The sequence below is a fragment of the Macaca mulatta genome, chromosome 3, assembly GCF_049350105.2.
Source record: "Macaca mulatta isolate MMU2019108-1 chromosome 3, T2T-MMU8v2.0, whole genome shotgun sequence".
Classification (NCBI taxonomy): Eukaryota; Metazoa; Chordata; class Mammalia; order Primates; family Cercopithecidae; genus Macaca; species Macaca mulatta.
Genome location: NC_133408.1, coordinates 100,555,425 through 100,572,488, shown reverse-complemented (window position 1 = coordinate 100,572,488; position 17,064 = coordinate 100,555,425). Strand labels below are relative to the sequence as shown.

At 35.2% G+C, this 17,064-nt stretch overlaps 1 protein-coding gene across 23 annotated transcripts in view; it reads left to right on the top strand.

Moving 5' to 3' along the window:
• Nucleotides 1-17,064, top strand: part of TAX1BP1 (Tax1 binding protein 1) — a 91,433-nt gene that overhangs the window by 31,689 nt on the left and 42,680 nt on the right. For all 23 annotated transcript variants that reach the window (NM_001266932.1, XM_077994741.1, XM_077994740.1 and 20 more), the window contains 3 exon segments: nt 14,278-14,426; nt 14,514-14,604; nt 16,555-16,740. In NM_001266932.1, the coding sequence (NP_001253861.1) occupies nt 14,278-14,426; nt 14,514-14,604; nt 16,555-16,740 (426 nt within the window).

The window sequence follows — 17,064 nt, the reverse complement described above, 5'->3', positions numbered from 1 at the left end:
TCAAGGTGAGATAGATAACTCATGAAAAAGGCCCATTTCACCATGTCCTAAGCCCATGAGATCAAGAATATCCTGAAATGTGGCCTTTGGGGTTTTAACTCTGATTACTTTGAAATCCAAGAAAAGAATGGATGATTGTGCGAATAGGAATGGCAGAATGATAGACCTTCATTTATGTGAAATTACATATATATACACACATCAGGCCATTTCTGTGGTTCATTTGAGTAGTAGCTGAAATTTAAACAGTCTCACATTCTCTGTCCTTTCCAGGTGATAAAGGGGTTAAGGACTACAGACAAGACTAAAGTGGTAGACTGAGGTCAGGGGATTAATGAAGCAAAACTTGTAGGAGATTGTGGCCTTGGTGCTCAGAAGAGGTCTTCAGCAGAAGTTTTTATGGCAACTCTTAAATCTTGATGACAGTCACTAATCTTGGAGGAGACCACTTCTCTGCTGCCATTCTTGCATTGGGGCATATTCTCTGGGAGGCACTTGAAAGTGATTTTTTAAATGATGCTCCATATTATAGAAAAGGTTGATAAAAGTACCTGGAATGGTACTTGATGCATGGGAGGTTCTCCCTAAATGTAAGTAGCTATTATTATTTTACTATTTTTCATAATATGAACCAGAGAATCATCAAGGAAGGACTAAAATATAAAGTGTCATCCGACAGGAGTGGAAATTCATAGCATTTCCCTCAGATTCTAAAAGTATAATGCATATATACTGTAACCAAAAAAACTAAATTATAAAACATATGTGGTGACAATTGTTTATTTCTGGGGATAAAACGTGTTTGCCAGGAGAGATAGTTCCTCTTTGTTCCTCTTTGTTACTAGTCAACGGACTTTTAGTTTTTTTATTTATTTTTTATTTTTTATTTTTTTATGAATTTGCTTCATATTCCAAAATTAGTCTCCTGCTGGGCTGCTACAGCTCCAGACTTTCAAACTGGTCTGGTTGGATGGCTTATAAAATCTGTGACATTTCTTGGCATTTGTTTTAAATCTGTTCCATGGTATGAATCCTATAGTAGTTCTAGAGGTCTTCTATTTGAGGTACTGAGTATATAAACTGTTGAATATCTGAAAGATTGTTCTGATGTATCATCTATAATTTCATTTAAAGTTTTATAATGGATACTCCATGTAATAAGCAGAGACCTTCATTTTCTTCATAATAGAAATTTATTGCATTTCGATTCTTTTATAAAATAATATGACTAGCTTATTACCTATTCCATACTTGACAAAAAATAAAAGTAAATTAAATGTCTGTAATTGTTTATTAATAAAATTTTTCATCTTTTATCACATTGACTTTTATCACTCTAAAGTGCTCTAATAATTAAAACTAAATGAAATTCTGATAATTACAATTCTTTAACTCAGTGAATTAAAAGAATTGGATATGTTGGGATTATTACAACAGATTGGTTTAAATTATATGTTTGTTTTTAATGTTATTTTATGAAATTGGCTGCTTGAAGGAATAAACTAGGATTACAAAGTAGATTAAAACTAAGACAAGATAATGTTTATAAATTGAGAAACAATAAATTACATATTGTATTTCCCCTAGATTTTTGTGGTATCTACTTCGTTATTCATGTACATCCTAGATTTGAAAAGTAACTATTATTAAGGATAATTTTCCATTAATTTCTGGTTCAACTGTAAGGGAAGATTTCTCCCCTCCTCTCTTGAAAAAGGCTCATTAATAAAAATAACTCATATAACATCTAATAAAAGCCAGATGGTGATTTGAGTGCTTTACATATGTTAGCTAACTTCATCCTGTGAAGTAAGCAGTATCGTCTGTATTTTTCAGAGGTAGCCCAGAGAGGCTACTTACTTGTCCGTGATTGCACAGTTAGTAAGTGATAGAGGCTAGCAGTATGGCTCCATCAGTGCTTTTAACCACTACTCCATACTTCTGAGGGCCAAAGATGTGAGCTGATCTAATTGATTATTTTTCAAAACAGCTTTATTGAGATGTCATTTGTATATCATAAAGTTCACCAGTTTATACAATTCAGTGGATTTTAATGTATTTACAAAATCATGCAACCATTACCATAGTCTAATTTTAGAACAAATTCATCCCCAAAAGAAAGCTTTTACTTACTTGTGGTTACTTTCCATTTACCTTCCAATTCCTTCCCCCAGTCCCAGACACCCACTAATTGAAATTTCTGTATCTATGGATTTGTGTATTTTGGACATTTCACATGAATGGAATTATATAATATGTGGCCTTTGTGACTGGCTTATTTCACTTAGCCTAATGTTTTCAAGGTTCATCCATGTTGTAATATATATTATTAATTCATTCCTTTTATTGCCAAATAATCTATTGTACTGATGAGTATTTTTTAAAAACCCCATCTTTACATTTATCAAAGACTTCTGTGAAAATTAGCAGTTTGTGTGTTTCATTGTGTTCTCGTTTGTATTTTGGAGTGCTAGATACATATTGGAAATGGAAAGATTTAAAATTGAGGCTCAGAGAACCAATGATTTTGAATCTTGTTTTTCAAACAGGACTAAAAAATGCTGTGCCCCTATTAAGTTTTTCAGTTAGTTTAGTTTATAATTTTTTGGAGCCTAAACTATGAATTGAGTTTTTTTCATATAATTGTATTTTCAACTTGAATAACAAAATGGATATGATGTACTTCAAGACATTTTTGAACTATATTATATTTGAGAATATTAAAGTAATATTGCCAAAACGATGTAATGGAGGCTGTTACAAACTGTTAAATGTACTCATACTGTTTTGATTCTTAAGTTTCACAAACTGGGTAGGAGACATCACCAGGTATTTGGGAAGTATCATAGGTATAGGAGTGAGACAATGTGCAAGATCTCTTCTCTGGCTAGTGTGGACCTCTTAAGCTATCTTTATCTTCTTGGCTTTTTCTTCTCTAAAGTGTAAACATATTTCGCATTGTTGTAGAGTGACAGCATATACTCCAAAGAATAACTTGTCATCACATGGAGTTTTCCTTTTTATTCTCATTGAAATTGCTTTCAAAAGGTAGTCACTTAGTTTTTCTGAGTTCAGGCTTCCTCATGGATAAGTCGTCTAGTTAACAAGTGGCAAAGTTGAGAACCTGAAAAACCAAGATAGGTGTTTTTGTTGTTATATTACAATAGCTTATAATAACAGACGCAAGTGTGGTATGTCTCTTTATTCATCGAGTGTTTGTGGAATAAATAGGTAACAATGAGTTTTGGGGCTTGTGGCATTCTGACCAGTTTTTATTGTAGTAAAATGTACTGAAGGTGACATTTTACTTCGGATATGGGATTTTATGGTCTTGAAAAGGATTAAAAAAACATATACTTAAAAACTATCATTCTTGGACAGTCCTGGTTTACTATATGTAAGCTATTTACAGTGTTTTCTTTTTATGCATCTTTAGTGTTTTTCTGTGGCCTTCCAGTTCTTTTAAGAAGTTTTAAAAAGAGCACTATTTTGCACTTTATCATTTTACAAATATTGTGGGTATTCTGGCATTTAAAGGGACGAAAATACCAGTTTGTAACAGCTAACAAATGAAAGATTTTGTATTACTAAAACTCAGCAGTCATTTGTCTCCCTCTAGCGATCACATAACTGTGCCACATTGCCCATTTACTTACCATGTTTTGATTGAAAACCAGAAAAAAATAGTTTAATACTTTTAAAATTATGTTTCACATTTTATGGAATTTGATTTACATTTATTTAAGATTGTCCTGATTATAATTTTCATAGAAAATCAATAGTTCCTGTAAAGATTTTGGGAAGCCTTTATTATCTTGCTTCATTGAGCCTGAGAAGCCATGGTAATACCTTTTTACTTCCAGGAAGAAATAATCCAAGTAAACTAAGACATGCCATTGATTGTAAGATACATCTCCGTTTCAGAAAGGATAAATTGTGGGAAAAAAATTAGCATATAGTTTTAGTACAGTAATGTAATGTCTTTGTGGATATTAGTCATTGAAATGGTTTTCTCATTTATAGAAGAAATTTTTCTTATCAGAATATTCTAGGATACATAATAGTATGGTTAGATGAAACTCATTGATAATACAATTGAAGGATCATATGTATTAAAAGTTTAAAGTTTAGAATTTTGAGTTGCGAGAACTTAAGTCAAATGGAGTTCTTTTTGATAAATGGAATTTTATGGTGGTAGCTTTGTAATATGTCAGCTTTGCTAGGCTGAACTTATTTTCCAGAGTTCCCTTCTCTGTAATTTGTTTAGGATGAGCCACAGGAGAGATTCTTGCATGAGATGAGGCAGAAGTGAAGCAGCAGCCATTTTGTAGCTTATACAAGTTGTGGCTTCTCTCCTGGCTCTCCTTGTTGGTATGAGGTAATGGTAGCCAGGCTGCAATTGCCCTACCTTCTGTGGAATCCTCTTTCAGTTTCTCCATCTCCTGGGTTAGGCCTGTCAGGAAGGACCCCAGCATGCTCAAGACACCTTGAGACTATCAGGGTCAGAATAAAAACCAACATGGACTTCAGTTTTCAGTCCATTCTGGTGGGCTTCAGCTGGTGATTGTGGATCCTATTTTGTTCTTGCTTTTCCCACTTTATAAATGTCTTTCTTGATTGCCTGCCTTACACATACTAGTTCCAGTTTCTACCATTACACAAGATCAAATCTCTTAGTGTCTCTCTCAATCTGTCTGTTCGTCTGTCTTTCTCTCTCTCTCCAGCTGTTTGCTTATCTGGTTAAGCGCTTACTGATAAATTTACCATGTACATAATTCTTAAGGAGTTTTTAATGCAATTTCAAATTTGAAATTCTAGTAATGTACATTAACATTTAGGAAATTGAATTAACCATTTTCCCTTCAAAATGGTAGTGGCATCTTTTGGAGTACTAAAGTATTCTTCAGTGTATTGTAAGTAATTTTGAGGATTCTTATAAAGAACCAAACTGGTAAAATGTGTAGATAAAGATTTCTGTCTGGTATAATTTTCCTTCTGCCTGAAAGGACTTTCTTTAACATATTTGTAGTGCAGGTCTTCTGTTGATGAATTTGTTCAACTTTTGTATGTTATGTTAGGAAAAGTCTTATTTTTACCTTTAGTTTTAAAAGAGATTTTCGTTGTGTATAGAATTCTAGATAGATAGTTTTTGTATTTGAGTATTTTAAAAATGTGGTTCTTCTCACATTTATTGTTTTTGATGAGAAATTCAATGTTGTCAGTATTTTTCTTCCTCTGTATTTAATGTGTTTTTTCCCTCTTACTATTTTTAGGATTTACTCTTTTATCATTGAATTTAAGCAGTTGATTATGTTGTGTCCTCTTTATTTTCTTTATTTTTTATGCTTGGGGTTCAGTGACCTTTTTGTATCTGTATACTTAGAGTTTTCATTAAATTTTGAAAATTTTAGGCCATTATTTCTTCAGCTGTTTTTTCTGTCTTTCCTGTTCTTCAGGGACTTGCGTACACATATGTTTTGTTGCTTAAAGTTGTTTCAGAGCTCACTCGTGCTTTTTTTTTTTCCCACTCGTGCCCTTTTTTTTTTTTTTTGGTCTCTTTTCGCTCTGTTTCATTTTAAATAGTTAAATTTTGTATGTCTCCAAGTTCACTAATCTTTTCTTTGCAATATTTAATCTGCCATTAGTCCTATCCAGTGTATATATATTTTTTATTTCAGACATTGTCATTTTCATTCCTGGAAGTTTGATTTGAGTCTTTTTCATGTCTTTCATGTTTCTGTGTATACTGTGTTCAATTTTCTTCTAGCTTCTTGAACATATGGAATACACATGTTTAAATACCTATTAACTTGATCATCTGGCTCATTTCTGTATCAGTTTTGATTGATTGGCTTTTCTACTCATTATGGGTTATATTTTTCTGCCTCTCTGCATGCTTAGTAATTTTTAATTGGATGTCATATATTGTGAATTATACCTTGCTGGGTGTTGGGGTATTTTTTATATTCCTAAAAATATTCTTGAGGATTTTTCTGGGATGTGGTTTAATTACTTGGCAACAGTTTGATCCTTTTGAGCCTTGTTTTCATGCTTTGCTTGGTGGTACCAGAGCAGCATTTTAGACTGGGGTTACTCTCTCCCCACTACTGAGGAAAGACTATACTGTAATTGTTCTCCCACGAATTATGAGTTTTTCCATTCTGGCTGGTAGGAATAGCCACTATTCCTGGCCCTTTTTGAGTTCCAGGCACTGTTCCCTGTAGTCCTTTTTGGGTGATTCTTTCTCCAGCCTGGGTTAATTTCCTCACATGCATATGCTGTTCAGTAATCAGCTCAAGACTTGAGGGGGACTCCTTGCAGATCTCTTGAGTTCTTTTTTCTACATGATCCTTCTCTGGTACTCTGTCCTGAAAACTCTATTCTCCTTAGCTTTCCTAGACTCTCAGTTTCTCCCCATAACTCAGGGAGACCACTGGATTCTGCCTGAGTTTGCCCTCTTTGCCCTGTGGCCTTAAAAGTCTCTCTGGACAGTAATAAGTTGGAGCAGTTATAGAGGTGACCTGTGTTGTTTCTTTTCTTTCGGGGATCACTAACCTTTTATCCTGACGTCCAGTGGCTTGAGAGCTGTTCTTCATTCAGTTTTTTAGTTTTCAGGTGGTAGAGTTCATTCGGTTCTTGTTACTCTATCTTGGCACTATTTTAGTTGCATCTATTTGTGTGTTTTAGAGTTGCTATCAGGAGAAATGTTTATTTAGAGGAACCAAGATGCTCTTTCTCAACTGATTTGAATTATCTGGTATTCTAGGTACCCAGGTTTAAAAGCCTGTATGGTTTTTCTGCATGTATTTGGCGTTCTGTTCTTAGTTTTCTTTTCCATGGTACTCAAAGTAGCTGGTTCAGAAACTTTGTTACTGGTCTGTGTTGGAATGAAAAATGTACACTGCAATGTATGTAAATGCATTACTTCCTTCACTGAGAAAGTATTGCTGTGAAAAGCTATTAGGTGAACCCAACAGTGTGGTTAGCGATGTAGTTGATTTATATTTTTTACAAGTGTCTTGTCTTGATATAGCCTGGTAACTGTCGGTGGTTTAGTACTGTTCCCCTAGTCACACTCCTGAGTAGCTGCTTGTACTTTATGTTACTAGTTTAACAAACGTGGACTTTTATTTAATATGCTTTTTATTGGACTCAAGAATATAGATAGGTTCTGTAAAATTGTACCCAGGATTACTCAGTTGCAGATATAAAAGAAAGCAAGCATCCAAAAGCCAACCTATATTAATATCAATTGTCTTGATTTTTAAAAAATATGTACAGTTTGCCACGTGCGGTGGCTCATGCCTGTAATTCCAGCACTTTGGGAGGCTGAGGTGGGCGGATCATGAGGTCAAGAGATCGAGACCATCCTGGCCAACATGGTGAAACCCGTCTCTACTAAAAATACAAAAATTAGCTGGGTGTGGTGGCACATGCCTGTAGTCCCAGCTACTTGGGAGGCTGAGGCAGGAGAATTGCTTGAATCTGGGAAGTGGAGGTTGCAGTAAGCCGAGATCGTGCCACTGCACTCCAGCCTGGTGACAGAAGACTTCGTCTCAAAAAAAAAAAAAGTATACAATTGGATGGTTTTTTGTATATTTACAGAGTCATGCCACCATCACCACAATTTAATTTTAGGATGGTTTTTATCATCCCCCAAAGAAACCTTGAGTCCGTTAACAGTCACTCCTTACATACCCTTGTCTCCATCCCTAGGTAACCATGAGTCTACTTTCTGTGTCTCTATATTTGCCTTTTTTTTTTTTTGCATTTGCATAATGATTTTGAGGTTCATCCATAGATCAGTACTTTGTTTCTTTTTATTGCTTAATAATATTCTGTATCTTGATGTAAAAAATTTTTTTTAAAATATAGAGACAAGGCCTCACTATGTTTCCCAGCTGGCCTCAAACTCCTGGACTCCAGCCATCCTCTCACCCCAGCCTCTCAAGTACCTGGGACTACAGGTGTGTGCCAGTGTGCTTGGCTCATATCTAGATTTTTGGTTTTTGAGGCAAATATTTTTCTGACAAGTGCTTTACTGTTTTGAGATCCTCTATCATATGTATTTGTTGCCCTTCAAATTGGCTGTTTTTGGATTAAGTGTACTCAGTATTGTAGAAGTGTTTGAACTAGCTTTATAATTTCCTTATTTTTGGCTTTTAGTTGCTACATTTTCTCTTCAAGAATCAGATATTTAAAGTAATTTGCAATAGTAGTTGAATTTGGGTATGATCAGTGGTGCATATCTTATACTTTATTACATAGCCAATTTAATTTTTTGTCTTAATGGCAGTGTATCAGATGGGTTACTTGATTTGAATACTAGTCAGGGATAAATAATGAATTAGAGTGAAGACAAAGCAATCCAACAGTGTAAAGTGTTTGTTGTTGTTGTTAATGTAACAGTCTATGTCATAAGTCATTGAAGTCTGGGGAGGGGAGCGCGGATTGGCTTTACATGATTATTCAGGGGCGTTGTTACCTTTTATATCATTCCACTGCCCACCCTTAGAGTCCTAGAGAATTTATGTCTTCATGATAGAAACTTAGTCACTGGCATATCCTGGTTTCAGCTGGCTGAAAAGGGGAAAGAGATCTTAGACAAGGCATGATCAATAATGTAAGTTCTAGAGGTGGAAGTAATATATATAATTTCATTGATATTTAACTGATGATAATTTAGATAACTATAATGCATTACAAGAGAAGCTGGGAATAAAGTGTAGTTGGGCAGCGATATGTAATTACTATGGTTGAAAGGAGGTCATAATTTGGCAGACAACCAGCAGTCTCTGCCACAACACACAACACCAATGTAGTACCAACAGTCTCTGCCACAACACACAACACCAATGTAGTACCAGCAGTCTCTGCCACACCACACAACACCAATGTAGTAGTCTTTGAATTTAGCAGTTTATGAATGAGATCTGGAAATTATCTTTGAAGAGTATCTTATAACTTTATTTATTAGTACCACTGTTAAGAAAGGTCATATCAAGAGTAGATAAAAATCAAATTACCAAAATTTCAATACCTCAATTATTAAAATTTTCAGTTATTACTTTAGAAAACTTTTTAAGAATATTGGAAAGTTGAAATCATTCTCAGTTCTTCCATTTACTAGCTGTGTAACCTTTGATAGACTACCTAACTTCTCTGTGGCTCACTTTTCTCATGTGAACAAGCATCATAGTTGTTCCTAATTCTTAGGCCATGTGTTCATCAAATGAGAATGTATTATGCATAAAGCACATAGAATTTCCTACACAGTAGCTCTCAAGATAGCTGTTATTGTTATCATAGCATTAGGTACCTGGTTTTGGACAGAGGCAGTTTAAGGCGTTTACTATCTAATACATGGAATTGCCAAAAACCAATTTTGAATTTATGATCTAATTGAATTTGTTTTTGTTTATTTTTGCCGATTGTCATCAAGAAAAGATACAAAAGGCTTAATTTTAATACATGGGGTGATGATTATGACTTATGTATACATAGCAATATTTTCTTTCAAGCCAGTTACTTTAATATTGTACCTGCTCTACAAAGTAAGTTTTAAGAAATTCATAATATATTATTTCTACAATATATTTATATACTTTTAAATCCATAATTTTTGTATTGATAAGTATAGAACTGTAAAATGAAGCATTTTTATAGTTTATTTCATAAGACTACATCATTGAGTAGTTCCCATTCAATCTAATTAAAAGGTAATTTAAGTTATACTACCTTAAATTTTTGCACTTATTCCCTAACTCTTTAAAAATGTATATGAAACTTAATGTTCAAAAAAATAAAATCAGTAGTCTGTGGAATAAATTCATATTCAGGAAATTATTTAGACACTAGTATATTTGTAGCCTGTCTCTCTTCCCCCTCTTCTCCACTCCAACCACAAAAATAATGCTTGAATCTGTTATTTTCTATAAAAGTTGAATTTAAGTGCATTTGTTCATAGCAGATTTTTCAGTGAATTGAAGGTAGCCCTCATTACATTTTTTACTATAGTAATGCATCACTTACCAATGGGGATATGTTCTGAGAAATGGGTCGTTAGGGGATTTCCTCTTTGTGCAAACATTATAGAGTGTACTTACACAAACATAGATAGTATAGCCTACTACACACCTAGGCTATATGGTATAACCTATTGCTCCTAGGCTACAAACCTGTAGTGCATGTTAGTGTACTGAATACTGTAGGCAGTTGTAACACGTGGTAAATATTTGTGCATCTAAACATATCTAGACATCTTAGAAGAGGAAAGGTACAGTAAAAATATTGTATAAAATGTAAAATTTGTTATACCTGTACAGGGCATTTACCACAAATGGAACTTGCAGGACTGGCAGTGCTCTAGGTTATTCACCGAGTGAGTAGTGAGTGAACGTGAAGGCCCAGGGCATTGCTGTACACTACTGTAGATTTTATAAACATTGTATACTTAGACTACACTAAATTAATTAATTATTATTATTTTTTTTTGAGATGGAGTCTTGCTCTGTTGCCCAGGCTGGAGTACAGTGAGTGTAGTGGTGTGATCTCGGCTCACTGCAACCTCTGGCTTCCAGGTTCAGGTGATTCTCGTGCCTCAGCCTCCCGAGTAACTGGGATTACAGATGCACGCCACCACACCTGGCTGATTTTTATGTTTTTAGTAGAGACAGTGTTTTACCATGTTAGTTAGGCTGGTCTCATACTCCTGACCTCAGGTGATCTGCCTGCCTCGGCCTCCCAAAGCTGGGATTACAGACATGAGCCACTGCACCTGGCCAGACTACACTAAGTTTATAAAAAATTTTTTCTCGGCCGGGCGCGGTGGCTCAAGCCTGTAATCCCAGCATTTGGGAGGCCGAGACGGGTGGATCACGAGGTCAGGAGATCAAGACCATCCTGGCTAACACGGTGAAACCCCGTCTCTACTAAAAAATACAAAAAACTAGCCGGGCGCGGTGGCGGGCGCCTGTAGTCTCAGCTACTCGGGAGGCTGAGGCAGGAGAATGGCGTGAACCCGGGAGGCGGAGCTTGCAGTGAGCTGAGATCCGGCCACTGCACTCCAGCCTGGGCGACAGAGCGAGACTCCGTCTCAAAAAAAAAAAAAAAAAAAAAAATTTTCTCCAAAAATAAATTAACCTTAGCTTACTGTAACTTTTTCACTCTCTAACTTTATTTTTAAAAACTTTTTGATTCTTTTGAAATAACTCTTAGCTCAAAACGCAAACATGTACAGCTGTGCAAAAATACTCTTTCTTTGTATCCAAATTCCATAAGCTTTTTTCGATTTTAAAAAGTTTTTGTTTTGTTTTCTTTTTTTATTTTGTTTTATTTTGTTTTGAGATGGGGTCTTGCTCTGTTGCCTAGGCTGTAGTGCAGTGGCGTGATCTAGGCTCATTGCAACTTCCGCCTCCTGTGTTCAAGCAATTCTCCTGCCTCAGCCTCTCGAGTAGCTGGAACTACAGGCACACACCACCACGACTAGCTACTTTTTTTGTTTTTGTTTTTGTTTTGTGTTTTGAGTAGAAATGGGGTTTCACCATGTTGGCCAGGCAGGTCTTGAACTACTGACCTCAGGTGATCCACCCACCTAGGCCCCCCAAAGTGCTGGGATTACAGATGTGAGCCGCCACACCTGGCCAAATATTGTTATTTTTGTCTGGTGGATTTCCAGAAACCAGAGAAGATGCATTTATAGTCTGTGTAGCTGTCATCATAACTTGGTATTTTAGTTGATTTCAAAAGTAGGGTGTTTGAGAAAAGCCAGATTAAGTAAAATGAGTGAGATTTGATTTATAATCTGACTAGCAATTTTCATAAATAGTTGTTTTGTCAATAATTTGCTATTTAAAGTGTTCAGTTGCTAGTTTACTAAATTTTACTCTGTATGTGTGTGAATCTAGAATACCATTCCTTTTTTCTAGATAATTGTTAGTGATACTATATCTGGTTTCTTCATAAGCTTTTGTTTATAATCAGAATTTTATTTTTTAACATGAGAATAAATGTGCTCTGTTATTTTAAATACTTTTAAAATGTGTTTAGCCACCTAGATGAATGATTCATAATCTTTTTATGTGGTTATTCATATGTGAGAGTTATGACTTATGGGAATTGGTAGTAGTGGCTCTTGGAAACAGTGATTTTTCAGTTTAGGAGTGAGAGGAAAGTCCCTGCATGAATCTGAAGTACTCACATCTCTTTATCTCCTTTTGCCCCAATTTTTATGATTGTTTTCTTATTGGTATACAATTCAGCAGGCTTAATTATCTGATAGAGGTTTTCTTTGCTTTAATATTAGAATTATGATGTGCTTTTGGCGTGATTTACAAATGGTGACCAAAAGTGTTTTAGAAAAATTGTGTTTTAGATTTTACTGTTTTAAAGTTAATTTTTGAAAGCAGGATTCCTAGTTGTCTGAAATGGCAAAGCTCTTAACTTTTTCATGCTAGGGAGGACTGAGCCACATTGAAGATGCTTATGCTTAACTCAGACATGAAAACTAGAGGCCTGAAGACTAATCCTTACTTTATAATTTTCATGTCTTTTAAAAGGAGGCTTGGATGCTGAGAAGCTATCAGGTGCCTTTATGGGCACCAGAGAAAGAGTCTAAGCGCTTGTAGTCAGAGTTAATATATAATTCACTGTGAAGTTAACTGACTCAAAGCAATTAGTTCATGATTTACATTCAGTTGCTAGTGATTTTTTTCTCTTTTCCTATGCGTTTTGTAGAATGCTGTATACCCATTATAGGGCTTCATTACTTTCAGGATTGGAAGCTAATTTTGTCCTAGGGAGAAATACTTGGGTTAAATCTGTAGTGTACTTGCAGTGCCAAGAAAGCATTGGTAAAACTAAAAATGAAAAAAAAAATGTAAACTTTATTTAGAAACCTCTCTGGCTGTCTTTATAAATCAACACAACAAATCCTGAAAATGTGCCCAGTGTCACAGCAATCATTATGATTGCAGAGGAAATAAATATTACTTGTTTTTTCTCTGGTATTATGGCATTGGAACAAAAAACGCATTTTGTACAACAGTTTTTGGTTAGTGTTACAAATTCAGTCAAACATTTGCTTTGAACAAAAATATATCAATAGGGTGTATCTGACTTTTATAAAATAATGTAGCAATGTGCATATTCTAGCAAGATATTTAAAATGATATTCTATCAAAATATTTGGGTGAGTTCTTTTATGTGAATTAAAGTGAAATATAAATACTATATAATGTTTCATACTTTTAACCTGGCAGAATGATAATTTTTTAAGTTTTCGTTGCTGGGTAGGTAAGTATTACTGTTTTGGGGAGAAATTTTAAAACTGTTCTCTAATAAAAATAATTTTATTTTAATTTACCAATTCTTTTATTGTATAGTTTTCTATAATAAAGCACCTCCCTGTATACACTGTTATATTTGAGTCTTATAAATCGTCCATTTAAAGTAGAATATTCCAAGTAGAAATACATTCAATTTGTTGCACTAACTACCTCTTTTGTATTTGTCTTAGTATCTTTGAATATTTGTTTAGGCGTGAGTCACACTAGCAAGAACATTAGGAACATGGCCTTAGGCATATTTTAGTGCTTTGATGGGACTTAGTTACCTGTGCTAGAAAAAGTGGGTGTTAACCTCGATGGTGTCGTGTAAGACTTGATTTGTCGTGACTAATTTTTAAAAATTTTTCCTCATTTTTCTTGCCTGCCCCCTGGTGGAGAAAAGTTAGTAAAATCAACACACAGGGTACATGAAAAGTCTGAAGGTGGGGGGAAAATGTATATAAAAAAAGTAATCATTGCTCATGCGTGTAGTCCCAGCACTTTTGGAGGCCGAGGCAGGAGGATTGTTTGAGCCCAGGAGTTTCAGCCTGGGTGACATGGCAAAAACCCTGTCTCTATTAAAAAAAAAATACAAAACATTAGCCAGATGTGGTGGGAGTGCCTATAGTCGCAACTACCTGGGAGACTGAGGTAGGAGGATCACCTGAGCTTGGGAAGTCGAGGCTGCAGTGAGCTGTGATCGTGCCACTCTACTGCAGCCTGAGTGACAAAGTGAGACCCCAGACAAACAAAAAACAAATTATCGATTAATTTAGTATATGAAAATTTAAATATATGTTATCATTTCAGGTTTTATAGTCTTAGCTTCTCAATTTTGGAGGGAACAAATGCGGGACTAAAATTGTAAGAATACATAGTTTTCTTAAAGCTATGCAAATTTGCTTTGCTGATTATGTTTCTGTGTTTCTCAAAATACCTTCTCACTTCTCAGGGTCTTACTGAAGTAACACAAAGTTTAAAAATGGAAAATGAAGAGTTTAAGAAGAGGTTCAGTGATGCTACATCCAAAGCCCTCCAGCTTGAGGAAGATATTGTGTCAGTAACACATAAAGCAATTGAAAAAGAAACTGAGTTAGACAGGTATTTCTCATGCTTTTAAAAAATAAATTCAATAAAAATTTTAAAACTTTAAAACATTATAATGTTACTTTATCATACCTATCTCAGTTTAAAGGACAAACTCAGGAAGGCACAACATGAAAGAGAACAACTTGAATGTCAGTTGAAGACAGAGAAGGATGAGAAGGAACTTTATAAGGTAATTTATTTGTTGCATATTTATTGCCTGTTACTTCAAAAGAAATGACGCCAAAGCTTAGGGGCTGTAGGTCAGCAGTTGAGGAGCAGCTTAGCTGAGTGGTTCTGGCTCTGGTCTCTTGTGTAGTTGCAGTCAGGATGTTGGCAGCGGCTTCAGTCAGCTGAAGGCTTGATTGGGACTGGAAGAGCTGCTTCTGAGATGGCTTACTCACGTGGTTTTTGACAGGAGGCCCTTCAGCTCCTCTTGAAGTGGTCTTTTCATAGGCTGCTTGAATATCCTCACAGCATGGCAGCTAGCTTCTCTCAGAGTGAGTGATCCAGGAGAGAGCAAGGAGGAAGTCACAGTCATGTTGTGTATCACCCCTAAAAGTTAGTTTTCAGGGAATTAATTTGCTTCTGTTTTAGATACTTAACAGGTAGTGTGTAATAAGTTGAAGAGGTTTAATGACATTAAGATACTTGTTTATCACAATTCATATAACTATTTTCCTTTTTAAGAACATACATATATATATACCTTGGGGAGAACATTAATTTAGTAATGATCCTGTTTTAGAGTTTGACTTTTAGAATATCTTCAGAGATGTCATTTTATAAAAATATCATCACTACTAACAAATCTTGACTGCTTGAAGTTTTAATTTTTTTTTTATTTGAGATGGAGTCTCACTCTGTCGCCTAGGCTTGAATGCAGTAGTGCGATCTCAGCCCACTGCAAGCTCCACCTCCCGGATTCACGCCATACTCCTGCCTCAGCCTCCCGAGTAGCTGGGACTGCAGGTGCCCGCGACCACCTCTGGCTATTTTTTTTTTTTTTTTTTTTTTTTTTAGTAGAGACAGGGTTTCACCGTGTTAGTCCGGCTGGTCTCGATCTCCTGACCTCATGATCTGCCCACCTCAGCCTCCCAAAGTGCTGGGATTACGGGTGTGAGCCACTGCACCCGGCAGTTTTTATTTTATTTTATTTTTAAGCAACCCTGAAATATAGGGTAGTTAGCTTAATTGTCACTAACTAATAATGTTGTGGGTGCAGATTGAGACTTATTTTTTTAAGTGGCTCATAAGCATTTCCTGAAGGCAATTCCAGATGAGGAATTTCAAGAACATTCTGAGTTAAGTCCGTTTCTTGTTAAGTCAGTTTAATGAGCTGATGATTATGAAAATCAGGTAGTGTTTTAAAGTGATGCTGCAAGGGTGTTGGCTGCTGATGCCTTCAGAGAATCAGGAGTTAATATTCTATCCTTTTGAACAAGAATTAGTCCTTGAGCATTCTGTACATTGAAAGAGTAAAGTTCAAGAAGTAAGTTAATTCATTTCTCCTCAGTACTCTTAACCAAAGTAAGATATACTTGATAGTGGACACTAGGGGTCTGTACTTATAACTCCAGTTATTGAATTTGATTTGTGTATCTGTTAGGAGCAAATCTGCAATAGCGAAAGTCATGGGAAAATCAACATAGTTGGGTTAGTCAACAAATACATTTTTCGGCACATTAAAACTAAGTGATATCGTACTTTTAGCCTGCAGAAAATGGAATTGTTTGAGATGTTGTTTTTGAATGTACCCCTTCTAGTTTTCCAGAGTCTTGTCATGCCAGATTTCAATATGCCAAGTAACATAATTTGTTTCCCCAAAACAACAGCCAAATCTATTTGCATTTTTAAAGAGAACCTGAAACCATTAAATCAAAGGAAAAGACTTTAGAGATCAGGTAATGTTGTTAGGCCTTAGAATAATCTCTATGGAAAATAAAAAAGCTTAGAAAAGCTGCGTTCTGCTCCTGCATGCTTAACTAGTCATTTGGCAGAACCTGGGTCTCCTAAATCCTAGTCTAGTATGTCTTTCCTTCCTTTAATTATCTTTGGGTTAGAAATATAATGGTATTTTAAACTTTGACTGACTTAGGTCATGGAGTTAGAATGTTCTTGACATTTTCAAACACCATTACAGGTACATTTGAAGAATACAGAAATAGAAAATACCAAGCTTATGTCAGAGGTCCAGACTTTAAAAAATTTAGATGGGAATAAAGAAAGCGTGATTACTCATTTCAAAGAAGAGATTGGCAGGCTGCAGTTATGTTTGGCTGAAAAGGAAAATCTGCAAAGGACTTTCCTGCTTACAACCTCAAGTAAAGTAAGTACTTTTGCTATATGTATTTGAAGATTGTAAAACATACCTATGAAATGTATGCAATATGATTTTCATTTTTAATTCCCCCAACCTTTTGTTTTGAAAAAGTTCAAATTTACAAAACAATTGGAAGAACAGAACAGTGTATACTAATGTATGCTAAAATATTTTGCTTTTCTTTGTTTTATCTCCCCCATTTATATGCCCTTTTTTCCTGAGTGATGTGAATTGCAAGTATTATGATAATTTACTCTAAATACTTTAGCATGTCTCCTTTATGAACAAGTACATTCTTCTCCATAGTCATAACACCATTATTACACCTAA